The sequence below is a fragment of the Simochromis diagramma genome, unplaced genomic scaffold (assembly GCF_900408965.1).
Source record: "Simochromis diagramma unplaced genomic scaffold, fSimDia1.1 OVJJ01000343.1, whole genome shotgun sequence".
Classification (NCBI taxonomy): Eukaryota; Metazoa; Chordata; class Actinopteri; order Cichliformes; family Cichlidae; genus Simochromis; species Simochromis diagramma.
The window spans coordinates 2760381-2775538 of record NW_024386831.1 but is presented as its reverse complement, the minus strand read 5'-3'; the positions used below and the strand labels follow the sequence as shown (position 1 = coordinate 2775538).

The 15158-nt window shown below is 39.8% G+C and overlaps 2 protein-coding genes and 1 non-coding gene across 3 annotated transcripts; all 3 read right to left on the bottom strand.

Moving 5' to 3' along the window:
• Nucleotides 1-428: 428 nt before the first annotated feature.
• On the bottom strand, nucleotides 429-502 carry trnai-aau. Its single transcript has one exon. It is a non-coding gene; the product is annotated as a tRNA-Ile (tRNA).
• A 1389-nt stretch (nucleotides 503-1891) lies between these two features.
• Nucleotides 1892-12850, bottom strand: cops8 (COP9 signalosome subunit 8). Its single transcript, XM_040027451.1, has 7 exons — nucleotides 12718-12850; nucleotides 11979-12049; nucleotides 11776-11824; nucleotides 10247-10379; nucleotides 3325-3432; nucleotides 3150-3212; nucleotides 1892-2458 (listed from the first exon to the last, which is right to left on the bottom strand). The coding sequence occupies exons 1-7, from the start codon at nucleotides 12787-12789 to the stop codon at nucleotides 2379-2381; spliced, it is 576 nt and encodes a 191-aa protein (XP_039883385.1). The 5' UTR covers nucleotides 12790-12850; the 3' UTR covers nucleotides 1892-2378.
• trim63b (tripartite motif containing 63b) lies at nucleotides 4216-9352 on the bottom strand. The gene has a single exon (XM_040027450.1). The coding sequence runs from the start codon at nucleotides 8562-8564 to the stop codon at nucleotides 7506-7508; it is 1059 nt and encodes a 352-aa protein (XP_039883384.1). The 5' UTR covers nucleotides 8565-9352; the 3' UTR covers nucleotides 4216-7505.
• Nucleotides 12851-15158: the final 2308 nt, after the last annotated feature.

The following is a 15158-nucleotide window of genomic DNA, read 5'->3' as shown; positions in this document are numbered from 1 at the left end:
TCACAACAATAACAGCCATTTTATTTTTTGCTTTTGATACTTGTTTAAAATGTATTTACCTTTAAAAGACAGGAAATTAATGTTACGGCAACCGGAAACACCCCAGCTCCATTAAATACAATATCATAAAAAAAAAAAAAAAGCTCAGAGAGGTACATAAACAAATTAAACATTACAAGGAGCCTGACAACTAAGTGTAGATATATAACTTAAACTTAATATATAACTTAAAAACTTAACCCTAATTATTAAAACTCGTAAATACAGGCATTTTCGTCTCAAGTAGGAAAAGACTGGTGTCCTTCTAACAGTTAACCTGAAAAAAACAAAACAAACAGAAAATTTGTTTGAACTGCATGTCGATGAAATCATGCACAACGTGGAAAACTCACGACGCGTCACATATTCAATTACCAATAGGAGAACCTTGGCCCGTACGGGGATCGAACCCGCGACCTTGGCGTTATTAGCACCACGCTCTAACCAACTGAGCTAACCGGCCATGCTGCAATGCACATTCACGGTGGTTCCGCGGGTTTTAGTTTGTTTTCTGTACAGTGAGCGCTATACGAATTATTGTTGGATGCTTCCTCTCGTGACAGGGTCCTTGGCCCGTGTGGGCAGTGCTAACTCTGCTGCCAGCTGAAACCTGCACAAACAGTGAGAATAACCCAAAACTCCAAACCCTGGATTTCACCTGACTTGAGCCAGTGTTCCCTTAATTCACAGATGTCGAACTCCAGGCCTAGAGGGTTGTTTTCCTGCAGGTTTTAGATGTGTCCTTGATCCAACACAGCTGATTTAAATGGCTAAATTACCTCCTCAACATATCTTGAAGTTCTCCAGAGGCCTGGTAATGAACTAATCATTTGATGCAGGTGTGTTGACCCAGTGTGATATCTAAAACCTGCAGGACACCAGCCCTCGAGTTTCACTAAACTTCCAGTCAGCTTAATACTACATTAATTATTGATATAAATCGAATTAAGCACTCTTTACTTAGTTTAGGCAGTTTATGCACAATAGTTTGCTGGACACACATCTGTGTGTATATCCTTATGGTCCATTACCTTTTAGTGTTTGTGTTGACTAAACCTGGTGGATACTGTCATGCTGGTTCAGTGCCAGTCCCTGAGAAGTCTCTTTAAGTTCACAGTTCCCTTTACATGCTGCAAATCTGTAGACCGAGACAGACTTAAAAGGACACACAGCAGCAAATGTAAACAGACGAGCAATTTTCATGCTTGCAGTCGTGTCCAATGTAGCATTTTCAAAACAAAGAAAACCATGCCATGAAATAAATGAGATCCTTGCAACCACAAAAGTGCAAGGAATGGCCCCGATGTCCAGGATTTCACACTAAATCACATCAAATGGCTGCCTCTCCCTTCCAGTGCCAGCTACAATAAAAGCTGAAATGACTACAAAGTAAAGGAGAAGTGCACATTTCAAATTATGCCTCAAAACAGAACCGAGAGGCCTTATACAGGCTTTTATTTTGCAGCAGTGAGGAACAGATGGCAGCCAGATATGACATCACAGAATAAAAATGTCTATGAGCTCTCTGATGTTAATTAGAAAGCATCACTTTAGAAGTTTATTATATTTAGCAGAGATGTTAAAAAAATGTTTGTGTGTTTAAAGTTTTGCCTTCCACCGCCAGGATTAAACTGCAACTCGTTTCATTTTCCAGAACAATTTATGTGATTTTGGGGTATAAATATCCATTTGCTCCAATATCAACTTACCTGGTGGTCCATAATCATACAAAAATACAGGGCTGCGTCCTCATATTGGGCCACAGAAGACAACAAACTTTCATTTACAGTGAATGTTGACTCTGAAATACAACACCAATTACAGACAAAACTCAGAAGAACAGCACCAGAAATATAGAAACAGCAAAATATTTATTCACCAGTCAAAACATAAAATTTCAAAATGAGGTCTCCGTACGGTGATGCATGCATGCCAAGACTCCTGTTACCCGATGACATTTATATCAAGGCCAACTTTAAATGCTAAAACAGAAGGAGTGGACTGTACAAGCTGGTTTGTGTATTTCTGCTGGGAGGAAAGAATTAGTTGGTGACGGGAAAATGAAGCTTCCTTTGAAAAACGGCCAAATCTAGACATCAGATGGGTTCGCGAAGAGCATAAAAATGTACAACATCACAGTCTGAAATTTTCAACACATCAAGAGCAGAGAGTTTATTAGTCGCTGAACATAAATAGCTATGTCCCAGAGAACTCATGCAAGATGATGGGGGGCGGGGTGGGTGTACGTCTCAACCAGGGCTGCAGGAAGGATGAAGAGTCTTGTATTCTCCCTCAGTACCGAGCGGGTGAAAACGGGTGGCAGTGGCTGTGGTGGGTTATCAGTTCTCAAGAAAAGCCACGTAGTCAGTGAGTCTGGCCAACTGCTGCTCATTTGGAACCAACGAGACAGGGGGAGGATCTGTTGAAGGAGAGAGACACGGAGGAGGAGAAGTTGAGTCAGAGGGAGATTCCTCTTGTGCCAAATGCTATCGATCTTCTTACATCCTTTCAGTTTTAGCTCTTTAGCTCACATGCTCTGACTCTGAAGCTCAGCTCATTCGAGTTAGACCTACTGTTCACATCTAGAAGTGAGCTCAAGACTACTCCTCACCTGTTAAACAACAACTACCTGCCAGGCCAGCACAATTTTTTTTTACATCCATCTTAAATAGAGTCGTTTCCGGTGTGAGATCAACAACTAAAAGAGCCAATAAAAACTAAGGAAGAAAGTTGGGGGATTCATGTGGGTGGGTTAGTTGGTTGCATGCATGTGTGCAGCAGATGCTTCAGTCATGCAGTAAGTTCTCATGATTACAGATAAGACAGATGTCCCCCTGGTATGTCCACATAAATCAACAAACCCGTGGATTAGGCCTTGACGCTTTGAATCACGGACATGTGACCGTGATAAAATTTGGGCTATATTGACGATAATCACATACTTCAAGAACTTCAAGGAAAAACAATGTCAGCATGACCCAAGTCCTAAATCTGTGCTCACAGCATTTTTATGTGTCTAATAAAATCCCCGGGGAGGAGAAGCTTGGGAGTTGGATGCTCCTTTTGGGTACATCCTGGTCGCAGTTTAACAGAGCAACACTGCCACCTACCTGGTTTTTTGGGCATCACCATTCTGGTGTTGGCGTCTGCCTGCCAGCCTTGGCTCACCACACCTTTGAAGTGAGGGGGAAAAAAAATATTCTTAATAACTTTGTATAAAGTAATGTGATAAAATTGAGAGCAAGATTACTGACTGATTAAAAAAAAAAGCAGATATAACATTACCCTTCACCGCCTCTTCCACAGAGTAGCCCACAAAGGCAGCAAAATCCTCCGCTGCGATGGAAGTGTACGCCTGGGCCACAAGGCTGTACGCCCGCTGCCGTGTGCTCTCTGTGAAGACATATGAGATAGGTGCATATGGAGTGCATATGAGCTAAATCTAGGCTCTGGTTCTATTTAAAGTGCACAGCAAACAGGGCAACTTGCTGGGAGCTTCCAGGCACGAGGAGAGTATGATGTTGCAGCATTTTAACATGATATTTAAGCAACATGTCTCGTGTAAACAGCACTTCTAATGAGCAACAGCACAGGAGGTCACATGCTGTGACGAACAATTCTTCAGGAGTGATTTATTATATTCTAAGGAACAAAGCTCTGAGAACCAGAAACACATCAGATTATAATGAACCACTGAACAGACTATTCATCTCATAACGTACAAAGCACAAATAATCTATATTCACAGGCTGTTTTAAATTAGATATGAAACATGTATTAAAAAAAGTATTCTGAATAGATCTTTCCCTCTGAGCCATGTACAGTTTTACCTTCATGCTATGAAACCTGCCAGAATTACAGACTGTCAAAATACATTAAGGAAAATTATTCTGACCCAAAAGGAACTGTGGCTGGACGATGAGGCTAGTATGAAAATGTGTGTGTGGTGGTGGGGGGGGACCTTGTATAACTTGTTTTCACAAGCTAGCAATCATTCATGAATCACACTTTAGAGGTTTTTTTCCCCCTTTGAATGATCAGAAACATATTAAACATTTATGGTACCAAAGCTTTTTTCTTCTCATGGACATTAAACTGGTGCAGTTTATTTCAACTATGATATATCATAGTTATTGCTATTGGCTCCAGTTTTTAAGCAGAACTTAATGTGTTTTCTATTTTTCCCTCAACTCTGGAGATGTCATGTGGATCTCTTTGGTACTCATGCAGTTAAAATCCTGGACCAGTAAGCGGATTTAAAAAAAAAAAAAAAAAAAAAAAAAAAAAGCTCCAAATTTCAACCCACACCTTTGCACTCTGAGGGTCTGTAAAGCTGATGTACACAAAATCTGAAGATTTTTGCAGGTCACTTGGGATCACTCACTGATTTTTCCATGGATTGAGTAGGCATCATTAAGAACATTGTTTTTGTCTTCTATTATTTTTACATGATTTATCACTGCCTTTGGTCCTTAATAGTGAAATCTGGTTATCAAACTATTTCCGTTTAGAATATGCAATGCAATAAATTCAAGCCCAATCATTATTGCATTTTCAGGCAATAATTTGTGTTCTTCCACTGACTTTAACACTTTAAGGTCATTGATTAGTTTTATGGATATTCAGAGGCTTTGTTCTGCTATGGTCAGCTGCACTCATGTAGCGTGCATGACTGATCTCATCCCTGGGGCATCACTTAATACTGAAATGTCAATGCTGGAGAGGATTTTCCATCTGTTGTACTGTCTCACTTATGCCATAACCCAGATCTGTCACTCCCAACATGCATTCACGCATTACTGATGATGCATACATCATCAGTAATGCGTTTTCCCAACTTCATGTTTTAAGTATGAGACGTATCATCCTAATAAAACTGAACAGCTGCATCATGGCTTTAGTCTTAGTTTCAAAATTGTTACATCCTGAGTAAATGTCAAGTAAGGGGTATTTGTTTCTCTGTCCATCTGCAAGATTACACAACGCCCCCTGGACCAAATTTCAGAGAATGTGGTGGGAAAGGAACTTCACAAATTCTGATGCTGATTTCTTTAAAACTAGACAGTGCACTGGCCTTGGAAGAAGCTCTTTGTTTCTCACTCTGCTGACTTTGCAGATTTTTAACCTTTCTTGTGGTAATTGTATGTGTTTGGCAAGTCACTTCATCCCAGCCCAAACAAACACACAATGACACGCAGCTCTAACAGGAACTGCTCTGGGAAAATCAAACAAAGCTAGTCTTAACAAAAAAAAATTGTCTGTCTTTAATTCCTCGTACCATCTGGGTTTGCTTTAAGTGAAATCTTGCATTTGTTGTTCAGGAAACTTTGACTTTGAGCTAAAATGAATTCCACAATCAAGTACACTTAATTAAAGATCTGTTAAATGAAGCATGCTTAAGCCGAATCAGGAATATGCTCACACCACAGACCCGTTGAAGACTTTATCAGCAGGCTCTGGCTTCAGCTTCCAAACTGCCCTGTTTATCTAGCCTGACTTGACGTGCTGTGGAGATTACTGTAGGAGTGACAGGGCCTCAAAAACAACATACGCTGGCAGGTATTCACTGCTGCTACGGCAGCTATCACGTAAGTGCCTTGGGGTTATGCCCTTTGGTGTTTTATAGCCTAGCAACGGGTTGTGTGTATACCAACAATCATCCTCCTGTCTGCTGCAGCCGTTAGCAGCAGTAACAATAACAAGTGGGATGAGAAAAGACAGCTGTGTAGGGGAAGGCCGGAGATTGTCAAGAGCGCGTTCCCATTGCGATGTCCAACGAGCTTCCTGTCCTAAATGTTACTGCTCTTATCGAAAAGAGGCAAAAAGAAGCTGAACACATGTCTTGGAAAATATGTCAACACCGTTTACGCAACAGCTGCGCTTGAGTTTTAACCAAAGTCATGACTGTAGGTGGCGTTTCAGCATGGGGGGATGATCTGTGGGTCCAGCTCTAGGGAATTTTAACCATTAGATACACCAATTTGTTTCTTCCATTAATTTATTAAAAAATAAATAAATCTTTATTTATGTAAAGGAAGAGTGCTAGAAGAATGGTGTGATTCTACTGATTGAGATCAGTGTGTGTTTGGGTTTGTGTGTGGTGGGGATCATTAAATATATCCAAAAGATTCAGGGGACCTGACCAAATAATTCATAATCATATTCTGGTGGGGTGTTCTGTCTCACTAAAATGTTACAGAAGCTTTTTCTAAATAATTCTTTTCCTGAACCTTAAAAAAAACAAACAAACTGTGTAACTGTGACTTGAATAAAGACAAAGTTTTTGTAGACAAACTAAACTGCACTGAAAACAAAAGCTTAGCCAAAAACAGTCCTCTGTGCCGTCCCTGAAATGGAGGCCTGAGATCAAATAGCCACAATCCTTATTTATTTAAATACTGTTCTGATTCAAACAACCTCTTAAATCAAGAAATCCAAATGAAACCCATTTTGTTGTGCATCACTATGCTTAAAAACTCCTATTAAAAAGAGACACAGCTTATAAAACTGCTTCTTGTGTTGGAACAACTTTCTGGCAGCTGACCATCTGTAAATTCAAATGCTCCTGACCCAACAAGGCCGATCATCTCAAGGGGTTTTTTCTGTAACCCAGCCTCAGGGAAGATGTATATTTTTACCATGGCCTCTTGGCCGCTAGAGAATGACTTGTGTGGCAACTGGACAGGCCTTTCTTAGCATGCCCCTCTGACACTTCAGAGTTGGGTTGGAGGTGCTGAGTAAGACATCAGTGAGTGGGAGGATGGGAGTTTTATGCAGGAGAAACAGGACCTGGCTTGTCCTTCCCTGTCAGTCTATTCCAGGATGAGCTATCACCTCTCACCATCTCACCTCTTAAAAATAGCCCCCCACTTTTCACCAGCAAAGGCAAAGCAGACAGGACATGGCAAGGGGCTTTATTTTTAAATACAGTCCACTGCCAAGTAAGAGCAGCAGCAGACTGGGAACCATTTGGATGGAAGCACTCCAAAAGTCTGTAGCACCAAAATAATCCTAAGTCGTGTAGGGTTTTTTTTCCTTTTAAGCCCCATTTATTTAATATAAATAAATCAATATTTTAAGTTGGGCTTACATTGAGCTAAAAATAAAGAACATTGCTGCTTCAATTCATGCAGGTTTATTACCAGTAACAACAGACTTGGTGATTACATCGAGGTCAGTTGATCACCAATTCCACAAAAAAAGTGAGAAAGGAAATCTAAAATAACAACTATTCCTAAATACTACCTGTTTCTACATTTAACAGACTTAGAGGTACAAAAGTATAAAAAGAACTTAAGAAAAAAAGAATGAATATGACACTGAAATTAGATATTGCACTGACAGGGCAAACAGTTTCAGCCCACATCCTCTTTCACCTCCTTAATATTTCAGTCCTCAAGACAAACACTGCCCTATTTCAAAACACCTTCAAGAGTACTTAAGTTCAAAACAACTTCCAATTCTCATCATTCCTCCTCTTCTTCCTCCTCCTCTTCCTCCTCCTCCGCATCCTCAAATTCATCATCATCTCCAACCACTCCAAAGTCCATTTTTCCAAGGACTCTTTCAACATGTTCCGTTGATATAGTGAAGTGGTCCATCTTCTCAAAGCCTGGCTCGGGCCTCTCTTCTCCCAGTGAGGCTTTGGCTGCATCTTTGGTCTGTGTGATAAGGCCCTTCGAAGCCAACAGGAACTCAGCAGCTCCGCTCTGCTCCAATGCCCTCACAGCCGAATCAGTCAGCTCTGAGCTGGCCTGCAGTCGCTCACCGTAACGCTGAGCCAGTGCCCGCAGAGCTGCCACCTTTTCATCTTGCTCTTTCCCAATCTGCTCAAGTAATATGCCCTTACGCTCTTCTAGGATAGCATATAGCAGATCAAACCGCTCAGCGAGGCCCTGCTTGGCACGCTGAGCGTTTTCCTGTACAGCACGGCAGGCGTCTTCCATCTGATTGAGCAGAGACTGCAGGCGACCATTGCTGGTCACCAGCGTATCGATAGCATTACTCAGTTCACCCTTCTGGGTCTCATAAACAGTTGTTAGAGGGGCCACCTCACAGTCCTTATGCTGGCCAAACACTTTGCACATGGAGCAGGTGGGTGTTTGGCAGGTCACACAGTAGATGTTGATTTTCTCATCCTCATGTTCCTGGCACTTTGGCTCTTTGGACTCTTTAGGCTTCAGGTTGGTTTCTGTCTTTCCACTGTCACTTAGTTCTTGCTGCTGCTTGTAGATGTCAATGATATTTTCCACTAACAGGTTTCGCTGAAGCCCGTGCACACCATGGCGGTCGAGCACAACCTCAAACCGGCAGGTAGGGCAGCGAAAGACGCCACCAGAAAAGCGGTACGGGTTGCGCGAGTCATAGAGGTCACTGGCACAGCTACGGCACAGGTTGTGCTGGCAAGGCAGGATGACCACAGGCTTCGTGAACATGTCCAGGCAGATGGGGCAGCTCAGCTGCTTCTCAAGGCTATCCATGGGGCTGGGGGGCCGAACCACAGATCCTGTCCTCTGGATGTCCATTTCGTAAGTTTTATGCGTACACCTAGACTAGGAAGTCTTATGTTCTCACAAGGAGAAAGCTAAAAGCTGAGTCGCTAAAAGAGAGTACAGCGTCTAAGAACTTCTCCTGTTGGTGTGCCGTACTTGAAATGCTGATATCTATTCTGGTTGAGAGCTAGCAGCTCTGTCCTTTATATTGCACACTCACAGCTGGTGACACCCGATCCTTTCCACCAGGCATTCCTACCCGCTTGCTAGCCTAGGATCTTTTCACCGAAACTCCCCCTCCTACCCATTGCAGCATGTGTCACATGCCCCAGTGGGCGCCGAGTCCCCTCTAACAGTGACCCAAGTTGCCAGCTGAGTACAGACAAACAGGGTCCATGTGACCGGCTCAGAGGAGCTCGACCTGAGAAAGAGGGCTCAGTATTATTGGTAAACAAGTCTGTGTCAAGATCCTGTGACTTGGCTGTTTTTCCATTTGATTTCTTTTCATTTATCTGCTCAATGTGCCAATTTATGTAACCGGTTCTGTTTAGTAAATGGAGTGACTATACAGAAAAGCAATTTTCATACGTTTTAAATTAAACTAACCGGTAAAAGCAAATGGCTGAGGATCAATTATGTTTATTAAACTACCACGGACACAACATTTAAGCCTCTTTTTTTCTAAATGATAATTTACCTGCTAGTCTCTTTCTTTTGCAATGCTTATTCTTCAGCACTGGAACCTGATGAGTTTAATAATAAAATCCACAATTTAGTGAGACTGTTAAATTAAATTTAAGGTAAGATGATAATATATTTTATTACTTTTTAGATTCTCAATATATTTAATGTCTTCGTTTTGTGGCTTTGATTTAAACAGATTTATTAAAAATATTCAGATTAATTTATACGTTTGGAAATGTATTCTTTTAACACATTGATGGAAAAAATATATATTATGCAATATTCTAATTAGTGTGAGCTGTATGATGGTCATGAATACACTCAGTACATTAAGTGCCTGGAAGTACAGTCAGATTGCAAAAAAATGTAATCTTGAATAAATGCTGCAGTTCTTGACTGTTGCACATTTTTTGTTAATGTTTATTCACACATCTACTAAGCAGTTATGACCAGTGGTTGCTTAATTGTGCTATGACATACTGTTCTGAGCATTAATATCTGATCACCACACAGTGTCATAAACATAAGTGAGAAGCTATTCTTAAACTGTTGCACAATGTAATTGACACATGATACAAATGCAGCTAGAACTGTGACCATCAGATGATATAACTTTATGACCTGATGTTTCCTTTGAAGTTGAGAAGGTGATCTGAAAAACAGAAAAATATGTAGGTACGCAACCACCTTCTTAATATGCAAGTATCTTGTTGTGGTTATTTGATGTACCCTTCATGACCATGAGGGTTTCTGTTTATTTTCCCCATTGCTTTGTTGCCTCATAGCCCTGACTGGGTTCAGCTGTTGCCCCCTGCTGGCAGTTATTCTAAATGATTTATGAAACTTTTTTAAAATATTGAACTCACTTAAACCTGCTGAAAGAACATGTTGCCTTAGTTCCTAGTTTCAACAGAGCCAAATTTATATATCAGATAAAGAATATTTGGAAGCATAATTAATCTGAAAAGTGTAATAACAGGTCAACGTGAGGCACGAGAAGTCAACTAGTGTTCTTAACATTTTTTGGTTACCTCTAAGGGCCTCCATGACATGAAGAATATTCTCCGACCACTGATAAGCAGCAATGGCTGTGTAGATCCCTGGAAAGTCTCTCTGCCAAATACGCTGGCCCACTGCCCATATAGCTGCTAATTCAGGATTTGCCTGCAGGAAACAAGTGGGAAGCATTTCAAACACAATCAGAATGCAACACTTGACCAGGTAGTGGCTTTAATGCTACTGTGAAGAGCATTCACAGCCCAATATATATGTAAGACTGTTGGATCACAATGGTTCCATCATCCTTAAATTGTCTTTTCTTGGACTTGGCAAGAAGTCATGACTTGATTGGCAGTACCATAATTCCATTTATTTCATAGTGCTCTCTTGGTTGTCTAAGCAGGTCCAAAAAGTTTTCCTGTGGGGCAAATTGATCTGCCAGGACTTAAGATCATTTTGTAATACAAGTCAAAATGCCAATTACATATGTTTTTAGTTACTTACATTTAAAGTTGAGCAATTTTTCTAGAAACATGGAACTGGCTGTGTCAGGGTGGTATGCCCTTAATATTAAATGTGATGCAGGCACCACAATGGCAAAAAGGTGATGAAAAACACAGACCATACATTTCTAACTTCTAATTTGAAGCTAGAATATAATTCCTTATTATCATATTGTTCTGAAAGCTCCATGAAAAGCCTCCAGTTGATCCAAAGCAAACAGGGACTAGAAAAAGAAATCTTGATTAGCCTCTCACCATTGGCTCCTTGTACCATCCCTTTGTGATGCTATGATGGATCTGGCTGCTCAGTCATTAAAGGACTTCTCCAATCCATGAGTTTGTCTTTACTCATTAAATCAACCAGTCACATGACATTAACTTAGTGCATTCACACAAGACGAGACAAAGACAAAATGCTATTCAAATTGAGTATTCGAATGACGAAGAAAGGTAATACAAGACACTTTGAATGGTTGGTGGTGTCAGATGGGCTGGTCTGAGTATTTAGGAAACTTCTGATCTGCTGGGATTTTTCCCCACATCTCTAGGATTTACACTGTATTTTCAGAAAAAAGGAAAAAAATCAAATGAGTGCCACTTCTTGTTGATGACAGAGTTTACAGGAGAATAGTCAAACTGTTTCGAACTGATAGGAAGGCTAATCAAATGGGCTCCACGGTCACCATATCTTAAGCAAGTACAGCGTTTAGAGAGGTTGCAGAACAGGAGATTTATGTCAGAGATAAGCACCCAACAAATCTGCACCAACTGTGTGATGACATCATGTCAACGTGGACCAAAACCTCTAAAACCAGCACCTTGTTGAATCTATGGCACAAAGAATTAAGGCAGCTCTGAGGGCAAAAGAGGGCTCATCCAGTACTAGTAAAGTGCACCTTACAAAGTGTCTAGTAACTGTATACATGACAGTATGAGTAGGTTTGAAAAATGTAATAAAACCAACATTGGATTTTAAAGTAAACAGCATTTACTGTTCACATTTACATGCTCAAATGTTATTTCTTTAGCAGTGTTTACACATGTTTTAACAAGCTTACCGATTTTATTGCTTGGGGAATCCTCTTCCACAGATACCTGCCATTATTCCTGTTAGGAAAACACACAACACATTCATAATACAGATACAGGCAGTAAAAAGGGGCTCATCAACTAAATCAGCTACCTGCAATCTGAGACCCAAATATACATTTAAATGTATTTCTTTTTATAAATACATAGAGATCAGAGATTAGTGACTTACATGTCATTATTAAGTAAATAGAGCGCCAGCAGCTGAGCGTAGACCTGAGGTGTTGCAATGCCCCCTGGAGCCTGTTACAAAGAAATGCAGGTGTGCGATTAAACATTGGAACTAAAACAAGCGGAAAACTGAAAAAATGTTACTTCTCAGAGAAAACAGGTTGTTATTATTATTATTATTGTCTTATTGTTGTCATAATAAAGAAAAATTAATAGTCGCTGATGTTCACCCAGCCAACAGCAAGCGTCCAGTTAATAGTTTTAGCTCCTGCTAACATTACAGTACTGGTCTCGCTCACTTATTCTTATACTATAAACTGTCAGTCCGTAGGCTGCATGCAGATAGACAGATAGACATACTGTCAACACAGATAAGACTTAAAGGTTCTTAAATCAAACACATGACCTGCAGATATGTTCCAATTTAACGGAGAGATTATGACCGCTAACTTCCTACTATCTGCTGGCAAGTAAAGGCAAAGGTAAAGCAAAGAGCAGTCCAACATGAACACGTTGCTACAGCCTATATCTCATTTTTAACATGAGAATGTTTCGCCTACGAGAAAACGTGTTTGATAAGTTAATTTCACAGAGCTTTAAGGTAGGCTACACACAGGCTAGGTTTTGTAGCCAGTACGCTAGCCTAATATATCTAGAAACCGCACCGTTCCCATCCTGCTTTCAAAGCCACAAAATCTCTGCGACCTTCCTGTTCATATTTAAGATCACAAAGTCCTTACCTCAAGCTCTTGGGCTTCACACTGCTCTAATAATTTATCAAAATTTTCCTCCATAATCACAGCAGTAGGCATGATGATGCCTAGCTGTTGCACCGGAAACTTCTGCTTCTTCTTGTTGTTCTTCTTCTTCTTTGGTGTCTTCGCCGTATTATTACGAGTCCGACGTCGGGTGTGTGATCACCCGCGTCCTCTGCTGGCCAAAACGCAAACTACAGTGAATCCTGGGTTGTGCGAAATCCTCTAAATAAACCCTAGACAAAGTGAACTAAGGTGTAGGTTTATTAGGTTATGTTGTGGTGATCCTCGGGTTGAGGGATGGGTGTTCATACTGGAGTGTAAAATTAAAACCAATGGAAGATGGACAAGAAAAGTTCAAAGCCATCATGTCTTCAGTTTAGAAAAAAGAGAAAGGAAGAGGAGGAGAAACGAGCACAAGATACAGGTAAGCAGATGTGTCATTGGATAATGGCAGGTCATGTATTCTGAAACAATCAGAATCAGAATACTTTATTAATCCCTAAGGAAATGATGTGGGTTACATGCTCCAAGAAGAAATGGTAAAAATAGTAACAGTAACAGACTAAACTCCAAACAATACATTATGTTACAGGTTTTAATATTAATTAATCATTGTCAATTGTTGATTTGTTCTGTTCTCATTGTATGATGAATTATGATGGCTGTTTGGTGGCTGTTTGCATACTAGGCGCACTCTCTCTCTCTTCATATGTCTGTGTGTGTGTGTGTGTGTGTGTGTGTGTGTGTTTCTCTGGTGAAATTCAGTATGGTTCCAACAACAGTTTTATGTTTATGTACAATCCTTAATATGTTTTATGTGTATGTCTGTCTCTCTCTCTCTGTGTGTGTGTGTGTTTGGGGGGGGGCAGAGGGCTAGGACCGCCACTGGGTATGTGAATCATATGCTATGGCCTCATTTTTATTTTTTTTTTTCCAAAATGGAGATCTTGGACTCTGCTGGACTCAGAGCTGTGGCATTCTGAAAAAAATTACTAAAAATTAAGTACTTGCCATTGGTGACAAGCAAAAACTTGTCAGTTCAACAAATTTCACCCTAAAGCTGCCCTAATACATATTTTAGCTGTATGACAAACATGTCTGAATTACACAGAGGAAGACTGCAATCAATGCAATCAAACTGTTTATCAGAGGGATATGTGTGATTTTTAGAACACTGGAGCCTTACATTAGCAGCCATAATGTTAGCTTACAACCAGGTGTTGTTTTGCTGGCTAGTTGTCACCTGTGCAGAGACAGGACTGTTGTGTGTGTAATCTTCTGACAGTAAGTAATTGTCCTAATATCAGGAATAAATAAGCACATTTATACACTTTTTGTGTGGGCAAAAGATTAAGAGGAAAACACTTTAAAAATAATCTAGAAAACTCCTACAATGTTCATCAAACACATAACTATACTAAGATTTTTGTGGACAATGAAAGAAAGATGATGACAGCTTTTTACTAGATTGTGAAAACGTGATACTTGCAAACAAGCTTAAATATATTATAAACGGGCAAAATCTTACAAGCTATGTATAACAAACTGTTGTTTCTTTAAGTAAATTTAGAGTTTAATGAGTTTTATTCACATAAAAGTTCTTGTCATTATTATTAAATGCTGTAGTTTGTCAACTTTAAGATATACATGCAAATTTAGATTTATTGGTACTTCTACCAGGGAAACAATCACTCTTTAAACAACACTCCCAGTGCTGAGAGGTACTTTTTTTCCTTTTAATTCACTAATGATCTTCCTGCCAGTGGTGGGCATTCCTCTCCTTTTGATCTTTTCTTTGCCTTTGATGGTGGTGACTACACATACCTTTTTATCCCCTCAACCTCTAAAAAATTAGCTTGGCAACTGAGACACAGCTCTCATGTGTTTTCTTCATTTAGATAGATATTGTACTGTTGATATAGAAAATTTATCATTCTCCAAGCTTTTGATTTTTTTTTTTTAATCTGCATTGAAGGTGGTATTTTGCAATCTTAAGGAACACTAAATGTGTAAAAACAAATGAAAACCACCCCTCAGGCATCTTTTTCACACTTTAATTACAACATTTTTAAATTACTTAAAAAAATCCAGTTATAATGACAAATCTGAAATTTTTAAAATTCATTTTTGGAGGTCACAACCTCCTAAATATTTATTTTTATCAATGCTGGAACACAACATGCACTAATCAATTTATCAGCTTCACAAGCTCTTTTTAATCTCTATGGAAATAATAGATATCTTGTAAAACAACACATATGGACCAATTTATTTGAGATTACTGTTGCTTGCAAAATAGAAAAAAAAAAATGTGGACTCTTAAGCAGGACCCAGTGCAGACAAATTCAACATTCTGGAACTTCCTATTACATTACAATCACAGTACTACAGTTCTCAGCAGCCACTTATTGAAAACCTAGAAG